At 40.2% G+C, this 24,917-nt stretch overlaps 1 protein-coding gene across 2 annotated transcripts in view; it reads right to left on the bottom strand.

Moving 5' to 3' along the window:
- The window catches only part of SBF2 (SET binding factor 2), a 526,457-nt gene that overhangs the window by 37,776 nt on the left and 463,764 nt on the right, over positions 1 to 24,917 (bottom strand). For both annotated transcript variants that reach the window (XM_069091201.1, XM_069091202.1), the window contains 3 exons: positions 20,745 to 20,921; positions 12,471 to 12,572; positions 7,941 to 8,126 (listed from right to left, as the gene is read on the bottom strand). In XM_069091201.1, coding sequence (XP_068947302.1) covers positions 7,941 to 8,126; positions 12,471 to 12,572; positions 20,745 to 20,921 — 465 coding nt within the window. The remainder of the gene's footprint in view (positions 1 to 7,940; positions 8,127 to 12,470; positions 12,573 to 20,744; positions 20,922 to 24,917) is intronic.

Genomic DNA, 24,917 nt, shown 5'->3' on the forward strand with positions numbered 1-24,917 from the left:
TGTAGCATTAAATACTTTCCTAAAGTGAGAGGCCAAGATGGTAGATATATGGGCAACTAATGAAGCCCATGAAGTTAAAAGGAATTCTTACACTGAGGATATTCATGCTACTGCAAGCACAGATAATTTTAGAAAAGAGCCCAACACCAGATGAAAATCCAACATGGAGGGTTAATATGGCCCCACAGAAAGAGCAGTAGACATGGAGTTTAAGGTTCTGGGTTTGAATCCCAGCTCTAATGCTTAGTAGCATGCATCTTTGGGGAAGTCTCTCCCCAGAGCTGGGCCTTGGATTCCCTTTCTATACAGTTGGAGAATGGTACCAGACAGCTCCTTGAAGCTCACCCACTCAGCTCCCAGCTGTGGCCCAGGAAGCCATGACGCTGCTGTAGTCTATGCTCCCTCGACTAAATACAGGAAGGTGCTTCAGTACGCACTCGTTGTGCCTGTGTAGTCTGAGGGCTGAGAAGCGAGACACAGGCTAGTGTATGCTCCACTTGCACTCACTGGCTCCATCCCATCTGCAATGCCTCATAAGAGCCCAAATCTGCACTCCCATTTTACTGACCCCTCATGACGCCAACCAGAGCATTCCAATCTTGAATGAAGGAGATTACCACCTCATTTTTTTTGAACAGCCCTAATTAAATTGCTGGCATTTTGTAACTGTATCTATAGACACAATGGTGTTGTCAGTTTCATTAAAGTTTAAAATGCAAAAATGTATTGTAGTTATTTCTTTCTCCAAATTTGTCCTGGAAGCATCTGTCAGAATTCCAAGGGGGAACTCTGACATACTCAGAGAAAACAGATTCCCTGATAAGGTAGGCCTTTTTGGTGGCATATAATTGGAAAAGCAACCTACTGTAATGATTGACTCTTGGTAGTTTGGTGATTGTCCTTTTGACTTGAGTTCCATTGTTGAAAGCAAACGAAGCTTCCTGTAATGACATCACTTTAGCCAAACTGTCATTTGGAGGAGAAACTTGCCAGATGTTGCTATTATGAAACAGTGATTTAGCATTTGTAATTCAGCTGACACCTGGAGCTATTGGCATCAACAACAGCTTTTTATGCCATGAGGCAGTTCTAATTTAAGAGACAGAAAGAACCTCCTGTGTTTTCTTTGTAATTTGATTTGAATTCATGGACGAGCTCAGGTAGTGCTTCAATGGACTGCTCTGAGGCTTCAGGATGTGAATCTTAAATAGTTAACTGGTGGAGAAAACAGTCAAAGGGGGATGTTTTCTTGGGTCATTGTTTCTTTCAGAAATTATTTTGGTAGTAACCTTTGGTGTACTGGTTTAACTTCTGGCAGCAGGCAGGCCAACTGGAGTCTGCCTGTGACTTTGACATCTCCCTGAAGTTCATTGGAAAGGGAACCCAACAAGGCATTTATTCTCCTCCTTGGACTAGCCTGCTGGAGATGATGGAATGCACCCATAGAGTTAAGTCAGAACAGACAGGACACTTGTTACCAATGGCACTCCTTGGCTACCACTTCTCCAGGGAAAACCAGCCCCACTCTAACATAAAACAAGCTACTCTCTGAAAGCCACAGAATGCCCTTGGATGGTCAGCACATAACAGCAGCACATTTTGAATGCTCTGATTAAAGAGGCCTTTTACCACGACTTTCTTCAGCTGAAGTTCTGGCTAGAGGAGTTATTAAGTCAAAAGAGAGTGTAATGAGACTTGAAATGATGCTGAAAAGTCTTAAGGCAGCTCTCTGTATTCTTTCATTGTGTTTGGTAAACCATTAATATGTAATACATGAAAAACAACTTGTCTTTCATCCCAGAGTCAAATAACCTAACCAAAAAATACTCTTTTAAAATGGATTTTTTGATATTAATATAATAACCAACAGAACCACAATGAGCCTGGTTGGTCTACTAGAAAAAGCACAAATCTGTCACCCTTAGTTATGCCTTTACAGCAAGTCATCTGGCCTCTCTGGGTCTCAGTTTCCTTAACTGAAAAGTGAGAACAACTAAAACTGAGCCCCTTGGGGCTGCCATGAGGCACAAACGAATGTATTTAAAGCACTTAGTAACTATGGAGTATTATATTAACTTAAAAGAAACAGTAGTGGGAAACACCTTTGGTGACTGGACAGCTCTGGTTTGTGTTTTACATACTGTCTCCATAGCATTCATAATGTGAATAGTGAGAGGTCTTTGCCTCTATCATGGAGAATACTCAGCATCATGTCCACAGAGAAGGGGGAGCCAACACAGAGAGTGAAGCCCTCCATATACTCCTGTGTGCAGATGAGACATTTTACTAACTACATCAAGGCCCAGAATACCACAGAACCTCCTAAATGAGATTCGTGAACATTCTGTAATATAGCTGAAGTTTGGGAGAGTTAGACTACTTCTATAATTCCTTTGAAATTCTTGCCCACTTGTTTTTCCATATAACTTTCATATTGATTTTATTTGGTTTCATAAAGAAAACTTTTGGCATTTTTATTGGTCTTGCATTAAATATATAAATTAATTTATTGAGTATTGTCATTTTTACTATAGCAAACCAATCTATTCAAAAACACAGAATGTTCCTCCAATTATGTAGGTCTTCCTTTATTTCAGTCATTATAGTTTTATAGTTTATATACATCAGCTCACATGGCTTTAATTATCTCAGTGCTAATGATTCACAGATCTTTATATCTAGTATCAGTTTTGCTCCTGAGTGCCAGTTATGCATAACAAACTTCTTATTGGACATATTAAACTGGATCACCATTGGGATCACAAACTCAACATGCTTAAAATAGAACTCATTATTTTATCTTGAAAGAAATTTCTCGCTCATATTAAGTCAATTATTAAAATTGGGGAAACCCAAGCTTTTTTTTTCCTGTCTTATTTCTTTGTTGGAAGCCCAGTCTTCTCAAGGACCAGGCTGATGGAAAATAGGATTAACATTCTCCTCATTCTGGGTATCCACCCAACTAGATCTGACTTCTAATCTAAAATGAATTCTTTCCCATAGCATTCTATTAAGGCTAATTTCAGCAGAGGTTAATACTCTGTCTAGGTTGCCCAAGACTGTGGGTGGTCTGGGTGTAGAGGTAGTCCCCTAGTCCAAGAAATACAGGATGTCACTCTCCTCCTCACCTCCATTAGAATATGTATACCTATCATTAATTGTTAACCAATCAGAATTGACTGTCACCCTTTGGAACATCTACTTTTCCAAAGGCATATAAACTGTGAGCCTTGCCACCATGATTGTCCTTGGTCCAAGAGAGCCTGCCAAATGACCATTCCTTTTATTAATAAAATGCTAGCATTATTAATAAAATGATAAATTACCCAGAAATTATGTCTCTCAAACTTTTAAAAACTCATCATTCTTTCAAACTTCACTGTTTTTGTCTAGGGTACTACTGTCTTCCCAGGCACCTAGGCTCACACATCCAATTGGTTACCAAATCTTACAGTTTCTGCCTGTCTCCTTTTCTTTTATGCACTGACGTGAGCTCCACCATCACTTAGGTCCTTATCACTTCTTGCCTGAACTATTCCAACAGCCTCCTAACGGATTCTCCCTGCCTTGAATTTCTCCTTCCTCAAACACATCCTTGATGCAGTTGTCAGAGTGACTGTTCCTAAAGTGCCAGTGTGGCCATGAGTATTCTATAGAGGGTTCCTATCACCTTTAGGATCAAATATAAACTCCTGTGTTTGTCTGGAATCCACAGCTCTTCACAAGCTGGCCTCATCCTCTATTTCAAGAGTTGGGCATCAATCCCTTGTGCTGCCAGCCATACTGACCTTCTTACGGTTCCTCACACACGAGGCCTAGAATGCTCTGCCTCCTCTGCTAATCCTTTCCTGATCCTGTGGGAGTGAGGACTTTCCCTTGTCCAGGTTTCTTGTATCTGTTTTGTACATACATGATACACACATGATACATATGAGTATATGTGTACACATATATGCATATGTGTGTGTATTCTTCCTTTCTTGATCTTTATTGCAAATAAGGATGTGAATGATTTTTTTGTGGGCTAATCTTATATCCTAAGACCTTGCTAAACTCACCGTTTCAATTAATTTTTTGATTCACACTGCAAGATATTCTAGACATTTTAGCATGTCACCTAAAAATAATGCTATCTTGATTTCATTTTTGATGTTAATCACTTAAATTATTTTTTTGAGTGTGTTTTATTGAAACTGCTAGAATTCTTAGTATTCAGTAAAATAAAAGTGGAGAAAGTCAGTAAACTTTGCTTTTTTATCTGATTTGGATGGGAATGTTTGGAATTTTAAATAATTCTCTATTATATTGGCTCTTAGTTTAAGGTAGATACTTTTTACTGTGTTTGGGGAAAATTCCTATATTCCTATTCTTTTAGCTTTCTAAATATTGAGTGATAATATATAAAGAACAATTACAAATTTATGAAGTTTTCTCCCAATTTACAATGGATAGTCAAAAAATACAATTTCCAAAAAAAGGAAACAGAAATTGTCAATATTCATTTGAGAAGATGTTCAACCTTGCTAATAATCAAAGAGCAACAAATTAAACCAATTATCAGTACCATTCTGTACCCTTCCAACTGAGGGGGAGAATTAAAAGCAATAAAATTCAGTGTTGGCAAGTAAGGGACAAACAGGCATACACACACTCCTTCACTGCCAATAACAGGATCTTTTGGGAAAGTAATCTGGCAGTACGCAGTAAAAGTTACATTTGATCCAATAATGCTATTTTGGGGACTATACACTGAGGGTATTATCAAAAACTGAAAAAAGCTATCTGTTCACATAGTTTTATGGTATTCTATGTAATTATAGCAAACTTAACATGTAATGAGAGGGGAATTAAATAAACTGAGGTAGTAATACAATGCAATTTAAGATGGATCAATGTAATGAACATAGGAAAACCCTTTAAGAAATACTGCAAAATGAGGAAAGCAGAACCCAAAGAGCACAGACTGTGACTGCCTCAGAGGAAGGTGAGACCAGCAGGCTAGTAAAGGGCCCTGCTCGAGTGTTAGTGGGGGAGGTGCAAAAACTAGGGGGGTTCTGAGAGTGGAAAGAGCCGAGGACTTTAGGGCTTGAATCAAAGTCATGCCTCTTGTGGGCCTTGTGAATTCCCTGTTCTGTTTCCTCTTCTGTGAAACAAGTATTGGATTAGGTTATTGAATCAAAGGAATTAGAACAAAGAAAGGCATTTAATTGTAACAAGTTACATCGGTCCTGCTGCTGTTTTATATTGAATCTCATGACTTTTGCCACCAGGTAACAGCAGCCTTCTCACCCTGGAAGATTATGCCACACCTTCCTCTGATTGATTGATTCCTCCAAGAACCTCCACTTGAAACAAAGTGACTAGGTCAGTCATGTCCGTCACTTCATTCCTCTCAGGCTCTTCTCCTGGATTTTCTCTACCATCCTCCCTCTCGCCCTTCCACCTTTCAGCTTCCTTTCATGTACTGTATTTCCCCACCAGAATGTAAGCCCCTTGGGTAGGGCCTGCTTTTTTTTGTCTTTTTTGTATTCCTAGCATTTAACACAGTGCTTGGGCACAAAGTAATATCTTAATAGATGCTTGCTGACTTAACATTTAAGTGTATGATAAACCATTAAAAATTAAATTTGCATATACTCACAAAAATTGTAACAATGTATGCAAGAACAACCAAGCAGAAGAAGAACACCTATCATCCCATCAACCTGGATAGAGAGCTCACTGAACTTGTCTATCACCACATATATTTTGGGTAGACACTGAAAATATTCCCAGAATTAAAAAGCAGGAAGACAGCAGACCTGATAGAGCTTTTCTCTGAAATACCCTTCTTTTCAATACCAATGTTCTTCTTGTGATCCTACATAGCTGGGAATAAGAGAAAATCACCATTTCCAACAAATCAAAATTTTAAGTTCCCTGAGAGAGGTGTATGGTGAATATAAATGATCTGTAGCAAATTTAAAATGACCAATTATGTGTAAGAAGTGGAATAAAGCAATATCAACAGAGATCTCTGGCAAACAAGGATGTGACCTAGCTATAGAACAAGAAAAGGACATTGGTATTCACACGATCATAAAGAGACCTAGAAGATGAACGCTAAACTAGGTGGGCCCCTATGTCAGTGATGTATGGGAGGATGTGGACAAGAAAAAGACGAGGTGACACGGTGTGGACGAGTTATGAGTTACACTGTGAAAGGAAGTACCTCCATCGATTAGTGTATTAGTGCTGAAGTACTGAAATGACAAAGACAAAACATGTAAAGAGGGAGCACAGCAGAGGGGCCAGAAGAACAGATCAAATGTCTGCGATGTAAGACCTTGGGGGCAGGTCACCTTTCTTCTCAGTCTTGGTTCCCTTGTCTGTATTATAAGGGGGTTGAGCCAGATCTGTCTCCAAAACCCAAATCCTAGTACTGATTGCTTTCCATGGCTCCGGGATTGCAGAAGCTATTATATATCATACTGTGTAATGATTAGTTCATTCTAATTTATACACTGTTTACTTGTTTTATATATTGTTTTATCCCTTGATATGCTTGGGATGTAGATTACCTTTAAATGCACTGGTCACATATTCCCCCCTCCCCCCACTTTTTGATAACAACATTTTAAAAAGGCATTCGAGGTTCTAAAAAATGATTAATCTACTTGGGAGACAAACATGTTGCAATATGTGATGACAATGACTTTTGCATCATGGCCTCACATATTTTATTCAGTCAGGCTTGGCATCTGGGCCATTTCCCACTGTTGAGCTCTCCAGAATTTTGCAGTCTCACGTTCTTCCTCAAATAGATCTTTTCTTTACATGTGCAGTAGTACCCGAATTCAGTCTCAAGAAACAGCTCTCTAGCAGGATAGTGCAAAGAACACTGGATTGGGAATCAGAAGACAGAGGTTTGAATCCCAGCTGTCAGCTCTGCCCTCTGTCACCTCGGCCTAGACCCATCTCCTCTCCTCAATTTCCTCATCTGTAAAACGAGCTTCAAAGTCCCTTTCAGTCCTAACCTCTTTGAGTCGATAAAGTCACCCAACACTTATTTTATAGACAAGGGGAGATGATTTGCCCAAGTTCACACAGCCAGCTAGTGCCTGGGCCTGTCTTTGAACTCAGGTCTCCCGAATCCTAGTCCAGGGCTCTTTCCACTGTAAGACACTATTGTCTGCATTGGATTAAGATGTGCATTGTTTTCCTGGGGGCATAGAAAGGATACTTTTGTGGAAGGCGTGTTTGATCTTGATCTGTTGGCAAAAAATGCAATTTGCAGGAAGACTGGGATTTCCTTTGATGGAAAATGGATGTTCCTTTTGCTGACAAAGACTTTTTTTTTTTTTTGGGGGGGGGTGACCAACTCCACCAGATGCTGGTAACACACAATCAGAGTTACTCAATAGACATTTTCTTAAAAGAGCCTAGTCAAACAGATCAATGCCAATTAGGCTTGTTCTGAAGTCCAAGTTCCTATCTATGGCATGAAAACATTTTCATTTTTCTTACTGATGGAGACATTGAAGATCAATGCATACTAGAGAATCTTGCTCATCTTAATAATAATTACAACTAGTCAGTATCAGTTTGTCAATTTCTTCAAGAAGTTCAATAACTTTAATAAGCTACTAAACTGAGGCAGTCACTTGGTACAATGGATAAAGCACTGGGCCTAGAGCCAGGAAGACCTGAGTTCAAATCCAGCTTTCAATATTTACTAGCTGTATGACCCTGGGCAAGTCACTAATGCTAGCTCCCTTGTTTTCCTCAGCTATAAAGTGGGGATAATGACAGCCCCTATATTACAGGACTCTTATGAGGACCAAATGAGACAGCATTTGTAAAGGGCTTTGCACAGAGCAAATGCTTCACAAAGCCTCCTTCCCTTCTCCTTCCTCTCCCTCCCCGTGAAGACCATACAGACCCAGCTACATCATGGGTACCTGGTGCACACAGTCCAAGAACTGTAAGAAGATGGGAGCAAAGCCACTGCCCTGGCAGTTGAAGGTCAAGTTGCTCCTCTGACTGAATTTATGGCCAAAGGAGAGCCACTCTTTCTCCACCAGCATCCGGAAGCCTGCCAGAGTCCGGTAGAATGGGTCGCTGAGCAGCTGGGCGAGGGATGCCACCTAGGACACAGACAGGGAGGACAGGGCGTCAGCAGCAGTCCTGAAAAAGGCTCCTGAGCTCTGCGACAAGCCCCCATGACAGGAGGGAGTTATAAAGGAAGACAAACAAGCTGTGAAAGCACTGCCACCAGCAGATCAAGTTGGTTGCCAACAATTTCATTCATGAATTTTTCTAGAAAGTTGTAAAAACTCAAGATCAAACTGGACCACAGTGTTCTCTTTCAGGAAACACAGAATTTGAACCATGGTTGGATAAGCTAGCCTATAATATACTTGCTTAGGGTAAGATTATCAGTGTTACCAGAGGTTAGCTAACAAGTCAATCTAGCATTTATTGGAAGACCTCAGGTAAATGGACTCCACTATCTCCTAAAGCATCCTATTTATTTTTGAATAGCTCTAAAGTTGGGAAGTGTTCCACCTCCTTGTAATTTCCACCCATGTCTCCTTTTCCTGCCCCAAATGTGAAGAGAAGATCCATGTTTAAAGAAGGAATTTATGACTAAAAGAATTTCACTGAGCTGTGATAACCAGCATATTGCAGTGGAAAGAGGACTGGAGTTGGAGTCAGTGGATCTGAATTGAAATCCTGATTCTTCCACTCATTATGAGTTTGGGCAGGTCCCTTACCCTCTTTATGACTTTATGTCTCAGTTTCCTTAACAATAAAATGAGGGAGTTGGACCAGATGACTGTAACTTCTAGCTCTAAATGTATGAACCTATAAATCCTTCAAATACATGAAGGCAGCTATCTTGTCCATCCTCTTTTCTAACATGCTATTGTCTCTTCTGGTTCTCCAACCTGTTTGCTTCCTTTGATGGGCCTGCCATTTGATTTCTGGTCCCTTAGTGTGAGTACTTCTCAGGGCTCTGTCCTGGGCTCTCTTCTCTCCTCTCTCCCCCTCTATCAGAAAGCTCATCAGCTCCCACTGTTCAAGTCTCCTTTCTACAGAGGACTTACCAAGCTGCCTGCCAGACTCTTCTGAACATCAGTCCTACAACAACAACTGACTGTTGGAAATCTTTCCTTGGATGGCCCACAGGCACCTTGAACTCATTATCTTCTCCCACAACCCTTCTCTACTTCCAATTTCCGTGTTTCTGCTGAGGGCACTGCCATCTTCCCAGTCACCTCATTTTATCACTTCCCATGTCCTATCTGCTGCTAAGCCTCATCAATTCTGTCTCCCCATCCCTTCCATCACGTATACAGCCATTCCCCTAGTACAGGCCCTCATCACCTCTCCTGGCACTATGATGATTGCCTCCTATTAGGTGTCCCAGCTTCCAGTCTCTTCCACTCCACTCCACTCCACCCTCTGCTCTGTTGCTACACAGGCCTTCTTAAGGCATGGGCCTGAACAGGTTACTCTCCTGCTCAAAAACCATCTGTAGCTTCCTGAATACAAACCTCCAGCTGGGCACTAAGCCCTTCATAACCCAGCTCCAACCTCTCTTTCATGCCAACCCCCTTTATAGTCATGAGGTTCTGGCTAAGATCGTGCAGCTCTCACCTCTGTGCATGGATTATTCCCCCATGCCTGGAACATCTGCCTTCATCTCTGCCTCTTCTTTTCATCAGGCCCTGTCTCCTCTGTGAAGCCTTCCCTGATTCCTCCCAGATGTCACTGCTTTTTCTTTCTCGTTTTTTTTCTACTATACTTATGTACATGTTATATTCCTTCCCTTCCCCTTCCTCTTTGTGTCTTTCTATTCAAAGCATTTAGCATGGTGTCTTGGATGTACTTAATGCCAGTTAAATTGAATGGAAAGGGCTCCATTGCCCCTCTATTCTCATTACCCGCCCCAGGACACTTTCCTGTTGGCCAATGTCCTTCCTGTGAAGTGAAGAGAACATCACTCTGTGGTGGTCTGACCAGAGCACAACCTCCTAGGTTTTGTGCTCCACTTAAGGTCAATAAAATCTCCAGCTTTTTGTGGTGATTCACTGCTGTCTAACCATATCTTCCCAATCCTGTACTTGTGAATTTGTATTATAAGGGAAATAGTTTGATAATTACGATTATCCCAGTTTTACAGAGGAGGAAACTGAGGCTCAGATGGATTGTTACTTGCTTATTATCATGTGGCAGAACCCATAATCTCTTCCTTTAATCCTAGTGCTTCTATTCTATTAATCAATCAATGAATCAATATGAAAAGTCCATATGCAACTCCCTCGTACTCTCCTTGTTCCACCAAAAATGATGGTCTTTTCTCTCTATTTTCTTGACCATTTCAGGAAAAATAAGGAGAATTCTCATTGCTAAGAAATGGAGAGAAATGATCCAGATCTCTGCCCAAGTGTATCAGAGTAAGCCCAAATGAAGGTTGATATTCATTCCTTTGTCAATTCAACATATCTGCAAGTGTTGGTATTTTGCCCAACTGTGCTGAGCAAATGCCTGCTATGTGCTGAAATTCCACAGCCAGAATATTTGGATGGAAGACACATTCAAAACAGAATTTCTTCATTTGACAAAAACAGTGCTCATCTGATGACAAGATTTATTTGCTGAACTTTGCAATAAACTAAATACAAAAGTTTCAAATATGTCACGGGTAGGCCAAGCTAATATAATAAAAATGACAATTCTATCTAAATTAATTTACTTATTCAGGCCATACCAATCAAACTACCAAAAAATATTTTATAGAGCTAGAAAAAATAATATCAAAATTCATCTGGAAGAACAAATGTCCAGAATATCAAAGGAATTAATGAAAAGAAATCCTAGGGAAGGTGGCCTAGTCATACCAGATCTTAAATTATATTATAAATTGCACTGGATAAGAAATAGAGGGATAGATCAGTGGAATAGGTTAGGTAAACAAGACACAGCAGTCAATGATTATAGTAATCTACTGTTTGATAAACCCAAACACCCCAGCTTCTGGGATGAAAACTCACTATTTGACAAAAACTGCTGGGAAAACTGGAAAATAGTATGGCAGAAACTGGGCATAGACCAACACCTGATACCATATACCAAAATAAGTTCCAAAAAGGTACACAATTTAGATATAAAGGCTGATACTATAAACAAATTAGGGAAGCAAGGAATAGTTTACCTGTCAGATTTATGGAGAATGGAGGAATTTATAACCAAACAAGAGATAGAGAACATTATGAAATGCAAAATGGATAATTTTGATTACATTAAATTGAAAAGTTTTTGCACAAACAAAGCCAATGCAACCAAGATTAGGAGGGAAGCAGAAAACTGGGAAAGAATTTTTACAACGAGAGTCTCTGATAAAGGCCTCATTTCTAAAATATATAGAAAATGGAGTCAAATTTACAAGAATACAAGTCATTCCTCAATTTATAGATGGTCAAAGGATATGAACAGGCAGTTTTCAGAGAAAGAAATCAAAGCTTTCTATAGTCATATGAAAAAATGCTCTAAATCACTATCAATTAGAGAAATGCAAATCAAAACAACTCTGAAGTACCACATCACACCTATTAGATTGGTTAACATGACAGAACAAGTAAATGATAAATGTTGGAGATGTGGGAAAAATGAAACACTAATTCATTGTTGGTGGAGTTGTGAACTGATTCAACCATTTTGGAGAGCAATTTGGAACTATGCCCAAAGGGCTATAAAACTATGAATACCCTTTGTTCCAGCAATACCAGTTCTAGGGCTGTATCCCAAAGAGATCATAAAAATGGGGAAAGGACCCACATGTACAAAAATATTTATAACAGTTCTTTCTGTGGTGGCCAAGAACTGGAAATTGAAGGGATGCCCATCAATTGGGGAATGCCTGAACAAATTGTGGTATATGAATGTAATGGAATACCACTGTGTTATAAGAAATGATGAACAGGAGGACTTCAGAAAAACCTGGAAAGACTTATATGAACCGATGCTGAGTGAAGTAAGTAGAAACAGGAGAACACTGTACATAGCAACAGCCACAGTGTGCAATGACTGAATCTGATAGACTTAGCTCTTCTCAGCAATGCAAGGTCCTAAAACAATTCCAAAAGACTCATGATGGCAAATGCCATCCACGTACAGAAAAAGAAATAAGGAGTCTGAATGCAGATCTAAGCAGCCTATTTTATTTTTTTTTTGTTTTGTTTTATATTTTTCTTTCTTATGGTCACTCTCATTCATTATAATTCTTCTATACAACATAACTAATGTGAAGATATGTTTAATAGGAATGTATATGTAGAACCTATATCAGAGTGCATGCCGTCTTGGGGAGGTGGAGGTGAAGGAGGGGGAGAAAATTGAAAACTTATGGAAGTGAATGTTGAAAACGAAAAATAAATAAACTAAAAACAAGTTAAAAACATGACAAAATTCATGTGAGCGTTTACCTGAGTGGTGATATCCCAGCCATCTTCCAAACAGACCAGGACAGAGGAGCCGCTCTCCAGCACTTCAGCTACAACCACGGCCAGCAGCAGTAACCTGTGGAGCTGAGTGATGGACAGAAATGAGACCACGTTTAAAGAGAGTTCTGCTTGGCAACTGTGGACACAGAGACTTCATGAAAACCTGGGATGTAACGTGTTATTGCGCCATGAACACAGCTGAGTCATTTGGATGATGCAACCCCAGGAGTGCCTGTAAACTTTGTAGTTTCAGTAAAATCAAGACAAAATGCCTAGCACTGCTTTTAAAAGCAGTCTGCTTTTGTCTGCTTTTAAAAGTTTCTAAGTAATAAGGTTGTGAGGGAATTTGACCACACAGAACTCCTTGGTAAGTGGTAAAGCTAGAATTTCAAAGCAAGGCAGTCTAGTCTGAGATGATCTTTGCACTTAAGAAGACTGTCTTGCACATGCTGAATGAGTGTGCTTTTTAAAATGTTTCCATCACTTTAGCTAAGTACTGCTGAAAATGTTTCAAAGTGATAATGATAATTATTATGTAATCAAATGGGAACATTGATTATACTAAGGCAATTGACTCAAAGCCCTCGTAATAAACTCACAACCTGAGCTCAGTAGGTAGATTTCATAGTGAATATATCTGGGCCATGGTCAGAGCCATGGAGACATTTAAAAGACATTTAAAAAACCTGAAACTGATCTGTGATCTCATTGATCTGGAGATTACAATTCTTCAGTGCCTGCTCATCCAGTGTTACTTTTGAATGGGTCCTCCCATAAATCTTCCACAGAGTTCCATCCAACATTTCAGAAGCCTTCATCACTTTTTCTTGGCAGTACTAGCAAGGACTGTCCACATTTTTAAAACCATGTGCATATTCTAATAAGGGGGAGAGACCCCAAGAAGAAGGCTGGTATCATTAAAATATATGTAATATATATTTTATTTTCCCCCTATGTACATGTTAAAACCATTTTTAAACATTTATTTTTGGAGGGGGGAGGGCAGGGCAATTGGGGTTAAGTGACTTGCCCAAGGTCACATGGCTAGTAAGCGTGTCAAGTGTCTGAGGCTGGATTTGAACTCAGGTCCTCCTGACTCCAGGGTCGGTACTCTATTCATTGTGCCACCTAGCTTCCCCTTAACATTAAAAAAAAAGTTTTGATTTCTAAATTCTATCCCTCTCTCCCTTCCCTCTCCCCTCCCTGAGATGCTAAGCAATCAGATATAGGTTATTAGTCATTCTGTACAAGACTTGAATAAAACAAAACAAATAAAAGAAAGTGAAAAATAGCATGCTTCAGTCTATATTCAAACAATATCAGTTCTTTCTCTGGAGGTGGACATTTATTTTATCATTAGTCCTTTGGAATTGTCCTGGATAGTTGTACTGCTGAGAATAGCTAAGTCATTCACAGTTCTTCATTGCTGCTACTGTGTAGGACGTTTTCCTGGTTCTGTTCACTTCACTTTGTATCTGTTCATGTAAGTCTTTGCTCGTGTCACTGCTAAGCAGGGAACAGTAGGAGGGGAATGCCTTCCTGCACCTAAACCTCGATCTACCCAACATGCCTGCTCATCTTTGGCTTGCCACAATGACTGTAATTCTTTTGGAATAGGCCCCATATGTCCATGAGTTCTCTGTTAAATTTCCTCTGAGGATAGCCCATGACTCTGTTATTTGTTATTCACACTCTAGTTTGTTGGGGAGGTAGGTACTGGAGGACCCTAACTTGCCTAGAGAGCTGGGGCTTGAAGATACCAGAGACTGACAGACAAGCCTACATGATGAGTAGGATGGCAAGATAAATATGAAGGTTAAAGCATAGGAATTGGGAGGGAGAGCTTGGGTGATTTCTCAATTTTGGAGCAACCTGGTTGAGTACCAGATATCTGAGTGCATATGTAAGGGCTAAGGAGGAAGGAGGAGCCAGGAAGAGAAAGAGGAGCTCTGAAAGAAGAGATGGAGGGTGCTGAAAATAAATTCTTTTTCCTAAAGTTGCCAAGGGACAGCTCTACACATGAAGATCATCAATTTTGCTCCAATTTAGATAAAATTATGGTTATCTCTCTTGTCCAGGAGAGGGAAGGAATAACCAAAAAGTGCTTTGAATGAAGAAGGTAAAATGGTTAAATTCTCTCTCAGACATAATGTAATCTAAATATTCTTTTCGCGAACATCGTAGATGAGTCTTATTTTGGTTTCCCTTCATTTAGCTTACTACCCATACCATCTAATGATGAAAATCATAGTTTTGGACAAAAATATACAACAAAACAAAGGGTAGGACTTTCCTCAAAGTCATTAATTACCACCCTTTTCTTTCTTTCCTTCTACACTCTCTCTTCTCTTAGTGAATGGACTATACCTGCTGCTTCCATAGGATCTCCACTTCCTCCCTTTTATTCCTAGAATCTGACCTCCTAAGGACAATCTTACTGCCACATCCAAAGGGTTTTTCTACATCTTCATCATCGTTGGCCTTTTTCAGAATTCGATCCTACTGATTTCCTTCTCTGTCCCCTTTCTGGAAGTTCTAGCTTCTTTTAGCTTCCATGGCATTGCTCTCTCCTGGTTTTCCTTTTTCCTCTCTGATCATTCCTTCTCTATCATCTTTGCATTCTTTTCCTTTCCTCCTCCTGTCTTGAAAGTAAATGTTTCTAAGGTTCTCTTTTCAGTCCTCCTTTTTGCTCTGTGCTCAGAGAATTTATTTCAACTATGCCTTTACACTGGGGCTATCCAATTTCATATGTCTGGCCTGACCTTCCGGAATTTCAGTCCCATATTTACAACAACTTACAAGGTGTTTCAACTTGCACGTGTCATCATCATCACAAATTCAACCAACATGCTTAAAGGAAAACTATGGGTGTGTGCATCTGTGCTTGAGTGAGTGTGTGCATACAAAGATAAGAAATGTGGTAAATTTATAAATGAAGTACTAGGGTTTGTCAAAAGAGAGGAAGATCACTCTCTAGCAGGAAGATGACAAAAGCTCCCTAGAGGAGTTGGTCTGGCCCCTGTACAACAGCTGGGATTTCAAAGAATACAGAGAGACTGGAGGACATAGAAAGCCTAGACAACATGAGTAAAGGAAGATGAATGAAAAATGCTAGAAATGTTTGTGGCATGGTGCATTGTTACAATTGGCTGGTACATGTTGGAGAGCAACATAATAAAAGTTGGAAAAGTGAGTTGAAACTTTGTAGAAGGCTATGACTGTCAGCCTAAGGAACTTGGTAGGCAATGGGAAGTAACCTGATGTGCATCAAGCCACTTTTTATGTAGGATGGATTGAATAGGTGAGAAATAGGAGATAAGAAACCAGTTAGGAGATCACTGCAATAGGTCAGGTGGGAGATAGTGAAAGCCTGATCTAGGGTGGAGGCAGTTGAAATGGAAAGACAGAGACATACAAGACATTGTGGAGATTAAATTCACAGGATCTGGTGACTAACTGGTAGTGACTGATAAATGGAAGAGTCAAAGGTGGCATTTTGGTGACGTGGAAGATAGTACTATGGACAAAAACCAGACTGTCAAGAAGAAAACTAGTCTGGGAAATATAATGAGTTGAATTTTAGATGTATTGAATTTGAGGTACTGGCAGGATATCCAGTTAGACATGCCCTGGAATTAATGTCTGAGGTACAGGAGAAAAATTAGGGCTAGAGATTTAGATTTGAGAGTGATCTGCACAGAGATAATAGGTGAGAACTGTCAAGGGGGAGAAGATTGAGCCTGAGGGGTTGTCTGTTTTGAGAGAAGAAAAAAAGGAAGAAGAGGTGAAGAATTTCCAGTAGGGCAAGATAGATCTCTATACCCCAGTGCCTGTATATCTTATTTCCCAGTTGCATGTAATATATGTTAAACATTTGATTTTAAAACTCTGAATTCCAGATTCTTTCCCTTCCTCCCTCGGCACCCACCCTTACTGGGAAGATAGACAATTCAATATAGGTTGTACATGTGTAGCTACACAAAACATTTCCCATAGTAGATATATTATAAAAGACTGACTATATTTCCCTCCATCCTATCCCATCCCCTACTTGATCTATTCTCTACTTTGACCCTGTCCCTTTTCAAAAGTGGGTGCTTCTAACTACCCTCCCCCAACCCACCCTTCCCTCCATCATTCCCCCTCTCATCTCCTTCCCCCCTACTCTCCTGTAGGGTGAGATACTCTATTTAGTGTGTATGTCATTCCCTCCCTAAGCCAAATTCAATGAGAGTAAGGCTGACCCATTCCCTTTTGCCTTCTTGTTCTTCCCCTCCATTGTAAGTTTTCCCTTGCCTCTTTTATATGAGATAATTTACTCCATTCTGTCTCTCCCCATCTCTTCTCATTATATTCTTCTCTCACCTCTCAATTTCACCTTTTAAATATCATCCAATATTCAATTGGTCCTGTGCCCTCTGTCTATGTATACCTGTACCATATATACACATACTATATGCCCATATACTCTCCTATATAGACATATATATGTATTTGTACATACATACATATATATGTACACACATTTATATTCCCTTCAACTATTCTCATACTGAGAAAAGTTTCATAAGTTACAATTATAATTTTTCCATGTAGGGATATAAATAGTTCAACTCTGATAAGATCCTTATGATTTCTTTTCCCTTCTCATGCTTCTCTTGCTCCTTATATCTGAATGTCAAATTTTCTATTCAACTCTGTTTTTTTTTTTCATCAAGAATGCTTGAAAGTCCTCTATTCCACTGTATGACTATATTTTCCCCTGAAACATGATACTCAGTTTTGCGGGGTAGGTGATTCTTGGTTTTAATCCCAGCTCCTTTGCCCTCTGGAATATCATATTCCAAGCCCAATGATCCCTCAGTGTAGAAGCTGCCAGATCCTGTGTTATCCTGATTGTGTTTCCATAATATTAAAATTGTTTCTTCTTGGCTGCTTGTAATATTTTCTCCTTGATCTGGGAACTCTGGAAACTGGCTATAATATTCCTAAGAGTTTTCTTTTTGGGATCTTTTTTCAAGAAGTGATTGGTAGATTCTCTCAACCTCTATTTTGCCCTCTGGTTCTAAAACATCAGGGCAATTTTCCTTGAGAATTTCTTGAAGGATGATTTCTAGGTTGTTTTTTTGATCATGGCTTTCAGGTAGTCCAGTAATTTTTAAATTATCTCTCCTGGATCTATTTTCCAGGTCAGTGGTTTATCCAATGAGATATTTCACATTGTCTTCTATTTTTTCATTTGTTTTGATCTGTTTAATAGTATCTTCATTTCTCATAAAGTCACTGGCTTCCATTTGCTCCAATCTAATTCTGAAGGAATTATTCTCTTCAGTGAGCTTTTGAGATTCTTTTTCCTTCAGGAAAATTCAGCTTTTTAAGGCATTTTTCTCCTCATTGCCTTTTTGAGTCTCTTTTGCCATTTGAGTTAGTCTATTTTTTTTTTTTGTTTTTGCTTTTTGGAGGGCAATTGGGATTAAGTGACAGACATGGCTAGTAAGTGTATCAAGTGTCTGAGGCCAGATTTGAACTCAGGTCCTCCTGACTCCAGGGCCAGTGCTCTCTTCACTGTGCCACCTAGCCGCCCCAGTCAGTCTATTTTTTAAGGTGTTATTTTCTTCAATCAGGTTGTTGATTTGCTTTTCATGATATGCTTGCATTATTCTCATTTCTATTCCCAATTTTTGCTCCACTTCTCTTATTTGCTTTTCAAAATCTCTTAAACTCCACTATGGCCTGTAACCAGTTCAAATTTTTCTTGGAAGCTTTTGGTGCAGGAGTTCTGACTTTGTTGTCTTCCTGCTGTTCCATGCTTTGATCCTTTTTATCCCCCAAAAAGAAATCCAAAATTGGATTGCTGTGCTTGCTTTGCTTCCTTTGTTTGCTAATGTTGCCACTCAATTACTTGACTTTTGAGCTTTTTGCCACAGTAGAACTCTGCTTTCAGAGAGGAGAGCTTTGTCCCAAATCACTGGGGTTTTCACAGTTGCCAGAGCTATTAGTTGGCTGTTCTCTCTGAAGCCTCCACACACTCTGGCTCACTGGTCACACACCCCAGACTTCCACCCTAGACAGCAATCCAGATCCAAGCAGGTTAAAGCAAGAGTGATTACCTCTCAGAATCTACAGGCCAGGAGCTCTGAAAAATCCACATAGCTGCAGCTGCTGCCCCTCAGCCACTTCTCCCTCTGGGGGCAGAGGCCAGACCGCACTCCTGGACTCCCTGTTCCCAAAGTCTACACTGATCTATCACTTTATCTTTGGCATTTATTGGTTGGTAATTCTGGACCACCACAGCTGCTGGTGATCTTCTCTCTCAACGTCCCTCTAGCTGTAGCTAGTCAGGCCACCTTAAGGCTAAAACTTTAGGCTCACCCGGGGCTGGGCTCTGCTCTCAATGGGCTGCGATGGACTCTTCCTGTCTGCCTGCTGGGCTGCCTTCAGCAGATTTGTTTCTCTCTGTCACTTTGTGGGTTCTGTAGTTCCAAAGTTTGTTTAGAGTCATTTTTTATAGATATTTGAGATGGTTATGGGGGAAGTGCAGGGAGATTTCCTGCTTCTATGCCGTCATCTTGGCTCTGCCCCTCCTTTGTACTTTCTCACTCCTAAAAAGAGTGTTGGTTTTTTTTATTGCCTCTTGTTCCTCACAAGTCATTCATTTCTCAGTCTGAATTGTAAGTCCATGATCCTGCCAAGAGTGCTCTTTCAAAGATTATGATTTGTAACTGGCTAAATACAATGACTCTCAGGCTCAATCATCTTCGTCCTCTGCAATGTGTGACCCTGTTGACCCTTCCCCACTCCCATACTGTATTCCTTTGGCTTCGTTCCTGGGTATCCTCCTACCAATCTGATCATCTTTCATGGGGTTATAATCCAATGCCTATCCTATAAGCACAATACTTCAAAAAACCCTCTTCTGAATCCTCATTTCCTCCATTTCTACCCTGCGTTCCATGGTGATCTCAGCCACTACCATTCCTTTAATGATCATTTTTACAGATGTCTCCTAAATCTATCCATAATTTTATCTATCTATGAATATACACTTATCAGTATCCTATACACCTATATCTCCAATTCCTCTCCTTAACTTAAATTCCACATTGCTAACTACATCTTTACTTTAATGTCCCTTTGGTATCTTAAACTCAGCAAACCCTAAATTAAAACTTCCCCTCTTCCAGGTTTCTGTTGAATGCTTTGCCAATGGTCAAGTCAGTTTGTAACATTTGATTTTTCCCCCCCTCCTCACTCATTCTATCTAATCAGTTACACAGTCTTGTTGATTTTGTCTCTATATCACTTATGTGACCCCTTTCTTAGTTCAGGCCCACATTCCCTCTTATCTGGACTCTCATAATGGCCTCCCACTTGGTCTCCCTGCTTCCAGAAGCTCACCTCTCTGATTTAACCGACCACCAAAATAATCTTCCAAAAGCCATACCATTTCTCAAAATTTTCTTAAAAAAAAAAAAAAAGTAAAGGGATGATCTTTACAATCTGGCTCCAGCCTACTTTTCCAGCCTCATGCCATAGTTCTTCCTTTCATACAGTATAAGTTCCAGTCAAGTTGGATTACTTTTACTAATTTTCAGAATTTAACAATCCACCGCACCCTCCCATGTCCTTTGTGTAAGCCATCCTCCATGACTGGAATGTACTTCTTCCTTATCTCCATCTTTAGACTCTTTTGTTACCACTGAGGTTTAGTTCAAGGGTTACTTTGTACACACAATCTTTCCTAATTTTCCCAGTTGTTAATGCTCTCTCTCCCCTCAAATTACCTTATACTTTCTTGTATACAATGTATATGTGCATACCTAACTAGAATGAGGGTATGAACTGTATACTTTTTGTTCCTGCATCTCCAGTGCTTGCCCATAGAAGGTGCTTAGTACATTTTTGGTGAACTGAATTTCATTCATCTTTCCACTTTCTTTTTTTTTGCTATCAAAATGATTTTTAACCTTTTTCTTTAGCAGCATACTGGGATAGAAATGTAACCTAAGCTGGGGAGTTAGGAGAGGGGTGCGTCCACCTCTTGCCATGGCAAGATTTTGTTCTTTGTTTGGGACTAGCACAAAGGTACGAAAACACTAAGGTGTGGACTGTGAGTGGTTTTCAAAGATTGAAAGCCAGACTAACTTACCTTGAAGCTTGGTATTCAGTTATTCCTAATGCTGAGAAATCTCCTGGACAGAAAAGATTTGGATTCTTGCGGGGACTTAGAAGGAACATGTTACATCAATTAATTACCTGTGGGAACCATTCCGAGTCTCCTAGTGCCTTGAGGAACGTCACTTCAGAATCAGTAGGAATAGAGCTGGGGACACAAGCCCTCATCAGCTTTTTAAAGCTGGTTTTCACTTGCCGGATGTCATTGAATTCAACAGGAACAAACTCACAGTTTAAAGCAAATTCTAATTTGAAACCCTGTGGACAAATATGTCAAAGGTTATTCAGAAGAGGCACTGCAAATTACCTAGCAACACTGTCAATACTTGATGAGATCAAGCAATAGTATTAGCCTACTATCTCAAACGCCATCCCTGAGCATGCAGAAGAGCCTTATAGGAAATAGGGACTTGCATGGCTAATCTCTTCTACTTTATAGGAACTGTCATTCAAGTAAAATTGAGTGTTCCAAAGCTTGTACAGGGTAAGGTGACTCTATCTTCCCTGTGTCCTCTATTGTATCACTCATGTATGGCAAATTACTATCATTCTGAGGGCCTAAAGATAGAGTTGTTGTACACCTGGTTCAGTCATGTCTGACTCTACGTGACCCCACTTGGGGTTTTCTTGGCAAAAATACTAGTGTGGTTTGCCATTACCTTCTCTAGCTCATTTTACAGATGAGGAAACTAATGCAAAAAGGGTCTTGCCCAGTATCTGAGGCCTGATCTGAATTCAGGTCTTCCTGATTCCAGGCCCATTACTTTATTAACTGTACCACCTAGCTTCCCTAAAGTGATGGAGGGCTTAATACTGTATGAGCTTATAACTGCCTGTTCTCAACTGGTTAGGTTTAACCTGTTAGAAGTTCAAAATGGGTCAATTAGAGGGAGTTGGTGTAGCAGCAAGCACCCCAAGTGTCCTCAGGGTTTGCTGCCACCACAGGTTCTTGGATCTGCTTTGATAAAGGAAAGCAACTCAAAATGGGTTAACAAGCTTACTTTAATCAGTCAAACATATATCGTTTACCTCGTTCAGGGGAAAAAGGTCAGCACCCCAAACTTCAGAGTATACAGGCAGAATTATCAAGACAGAAACAGATCAAGTAGACAGCTTTCCAAACTGTCCAGTCATTACATCCATACCAAATCACCATCTGGGTTTCAACATCTGGGTTTTTCAAAGCTGGGGGGGCTCTGGACAATGGCTTCCCAGAATCCATATCAAATCACAGAACACTTCTCAAAGTGAGCCCCAAAACAAAGCTACACATCAGGGCTTATATAGACTTCTCCTGGCTCAGAGAATGTAACAAACTTATTGACTCACTGGCCAATCAAGAAGTATCTACTGAAAAACAAGCCTCCCACCCTAGGCTCCAGGTGCACTTTAGCCTAGGGGCAGGGAAGATCTTTAAATTTACATTCCCATTACAGTTGGTGATGCAGGTAAATAGGAAGGAATCCTTTAGATGGCTGCACTATATTAACAACCCAGTAGTGCCAGCCAAGAGTAATCAAAGCACGGATATGATATTGTACCTCTTCAAGCTGGGGAGAGTGTCATATGATACAATGCTTCAAAAAGAAATTATACTGCTTCTGTGGTACAAATTTTCTGAAAGCCAGGGAACAGAAAATAATAACAGTGATAGCTCACATTTCCATAGTCAGACATACATATATTACCCTTCTTATACAAAGGAGGAAGCCAAAGATGGCAGGGGTGAAGTCACCTGCTTGATATCCTTGGCCATGTGAACCTTGATTTTCTGGTCTTGAGTGCTGGCTTGTTCTACCACCCTACGTGGCAGCTAAAGATTAGTTAATATGTAGGGTGTGGCTCCTGAAGAATTTGTCTTTCAGCCCTGCTCCCCCATTGTAGATTATAAACCATCTAATAAGAAGTTGCCTCCTTCTATCTGAAACATTTTGTCTCATGGTGCTCTAAGGATTTCCAATACTCTGGATTATCCCCCTTAGGATATTTAACTACCTGTGTGAGCTGCTGGTCAAGTCACCTCTTCTCTCAGTCTTTCTTTATCTAGATGGCCCCTTCCAATTCTCAATCTATGATCCACCATCCATTAAAATATTGTATTATGGAGGAATACTGAACTGACAGAGGTCCTATTTAGAATGTTATTTCACAACTGGAAATTAGTTTCAACTTTAAGACTGGCCACTCTGCCCTTAAGATGACTTAAAAGCCTTCCAATCTCATCTGCTGGGAGATAGTTTAGTTTTAAAGCCCCTCCAACATCTCTGTACAAGGACTCACCCATACTGCTCTAAGAGGAAAATTGCTGATAAAGTCACATGTGTAGTTTTCTAGGAACAGTACTTTACTTTGGTCCCTTCAAAGTTAAATTTGACATTTTATTTCCTAAGTTGTGGACCAGTATTAGCCTGGTGCTGGGCCCCATAGGGCACTCTGCAGGCTGCCATGTCTATGGAAGGGTAGCAGGGCATGTTCAAAGGGAGTGCTGCACCTCTGTCTCGAGTGCTGCTGATGGAGACGGCTTCATGTGTTGAAGTGTGACTGTCTAGGATAAATGGTGAGACTGAGATTGGGCAGTGAGAACTCACCAGCTGCCACTGCTGGCATTCTAAGTAGTGGGGCTCCTTTCTAAGAGAACAAATGACAAACTCGGTTCTAGCACAGATCAACTGGATGAAATTAGGCTCTTTCTTATACATGGCAGGGTTGGCCTTCAATGAGTACAGAGAAAACTTATTGTTTGCTCCTTCTATCTGACAGTCCTATCACTGATGAAATGACATGGTAGGCTAGTGTCCCACTGATGAGACTGCACTGATGTTGGCATCTGACTAACTTGCCTTGCTCCTCACCAGGCCTGTTTGGATTAATAGATGGCTACTTTGGGATGATTTTCCATGTTACCCTTAGACTGAAAGTTTCTTAGGAACTTCTTATTAAAAATCACTTCATTTAAAACACAGTGTCAATGAGTGGGAACTTCACTTGGGGATGGCACCCGTTGCTGCTACAGAGCCTTCTCTTTTAGGGAGGACTCTTAGTGACTGCCACAGATTCATAGCTCAACAAAGCCAGCATTAGCTCTGAGCTCCAAATCACTGGATATTAGCCCTGTATGAAGAAGCAGATCATATGCATCTCCCTGAATATACAACACACATTAACTTTGCAGAGGGTTTTCAACAAGCTTCCTTGCTCAGGGAAAAAAAAAAACCTTTCTCTTCCTGCTTCCTTTGTCTCAAGGGTCTGAGGACACAGTTATCTGCTGGATGTCTCCTTACAAACAGATTCTCACAGAAACCAAACCAAAAGAGATTAAAAGTATTTTTAGAATAGTGATTTTATTTTAGGTTCATGGACTGATTTTCTTTAGGTCTATCTTGAATTCTTTGAATTGTAGTATATACTTATTTCTATGGCTAATGGATATATAAATATACACATGTATACAAACATGCTTCAGTATCTTAAGTATTTTTGTGACTCTAAAGCAATGTGGTGAATTCTAAAAACTACTTCATAGCCCTGAGTCTGGGTGTGTAGGTGCATTCATGCACGTGCATACATGTAGTAGCCGTAACATGCCCGGGAGACTGAGGCTCAGAACAACGTGGGGTAAGGTGGTGGTGCAACATGAATTGGTTGGTTTTTGACTCCCACTAATGAAATGACATGTATCACCTATTCAGTAAACATATACTGAATAACTGAAGGAACCGAAAGCAGACCCAAAGTCTTTGGAGTGCTGGGTATGCTGAGCATGCCTGTTCAGGAAGACGACCTCACCAACCTAGGGTACCCAAAGCTGTTCCTAGCACAGTCACTGCTATGGCCAGATTTCAAAGCCTCGGTGCAGATTCTACATGTACAAGCTTATTACCAGAAAACTGTGTCCTTGGACTAGGGACTTCAAGGTAAGGCATATTCCCCACCAAATGATAATTATAACAGTCTTGATATCCAAACTTTCACATTATATCATTCCAGCTCAGCCACTTTTGGATAAAATTAGACTCTACTGTGATCCCAAAGAGCCCTGGATCTATAGTTAGAAGAGCTGGGCTCAATGTAGTGTTCATCTGTATACACATATTGGTAATAAAACTGACACAGACTCACAGTCCTCCCCAAATAAGTATTGGCCTGATTCATGTGTATATATGTGTATGTGTGTTTATTTTCTAGCCCTACCATGTCACTTCCTAATGGTGTCTATGGGCTTTTTTATTTTACCTTTCTGAGTCTTGGTTTTTT

This window comes from Petaurus breviceps, unplaced genomic scaffold, assembly GCF_028583685.1.
Source record: "Petaurus breviceps papuanus isolate PSGF00001 unplaced genomic scaffold, PetGlider_PUasm1.0 188, whole genome shotgun sequence".
Lineage (NCBI taxonomy): Eukaryota > Metazoa > Chordata > Mammalia > Diprotodontia > Petauridae > Petaurus > Petaurus breviceps.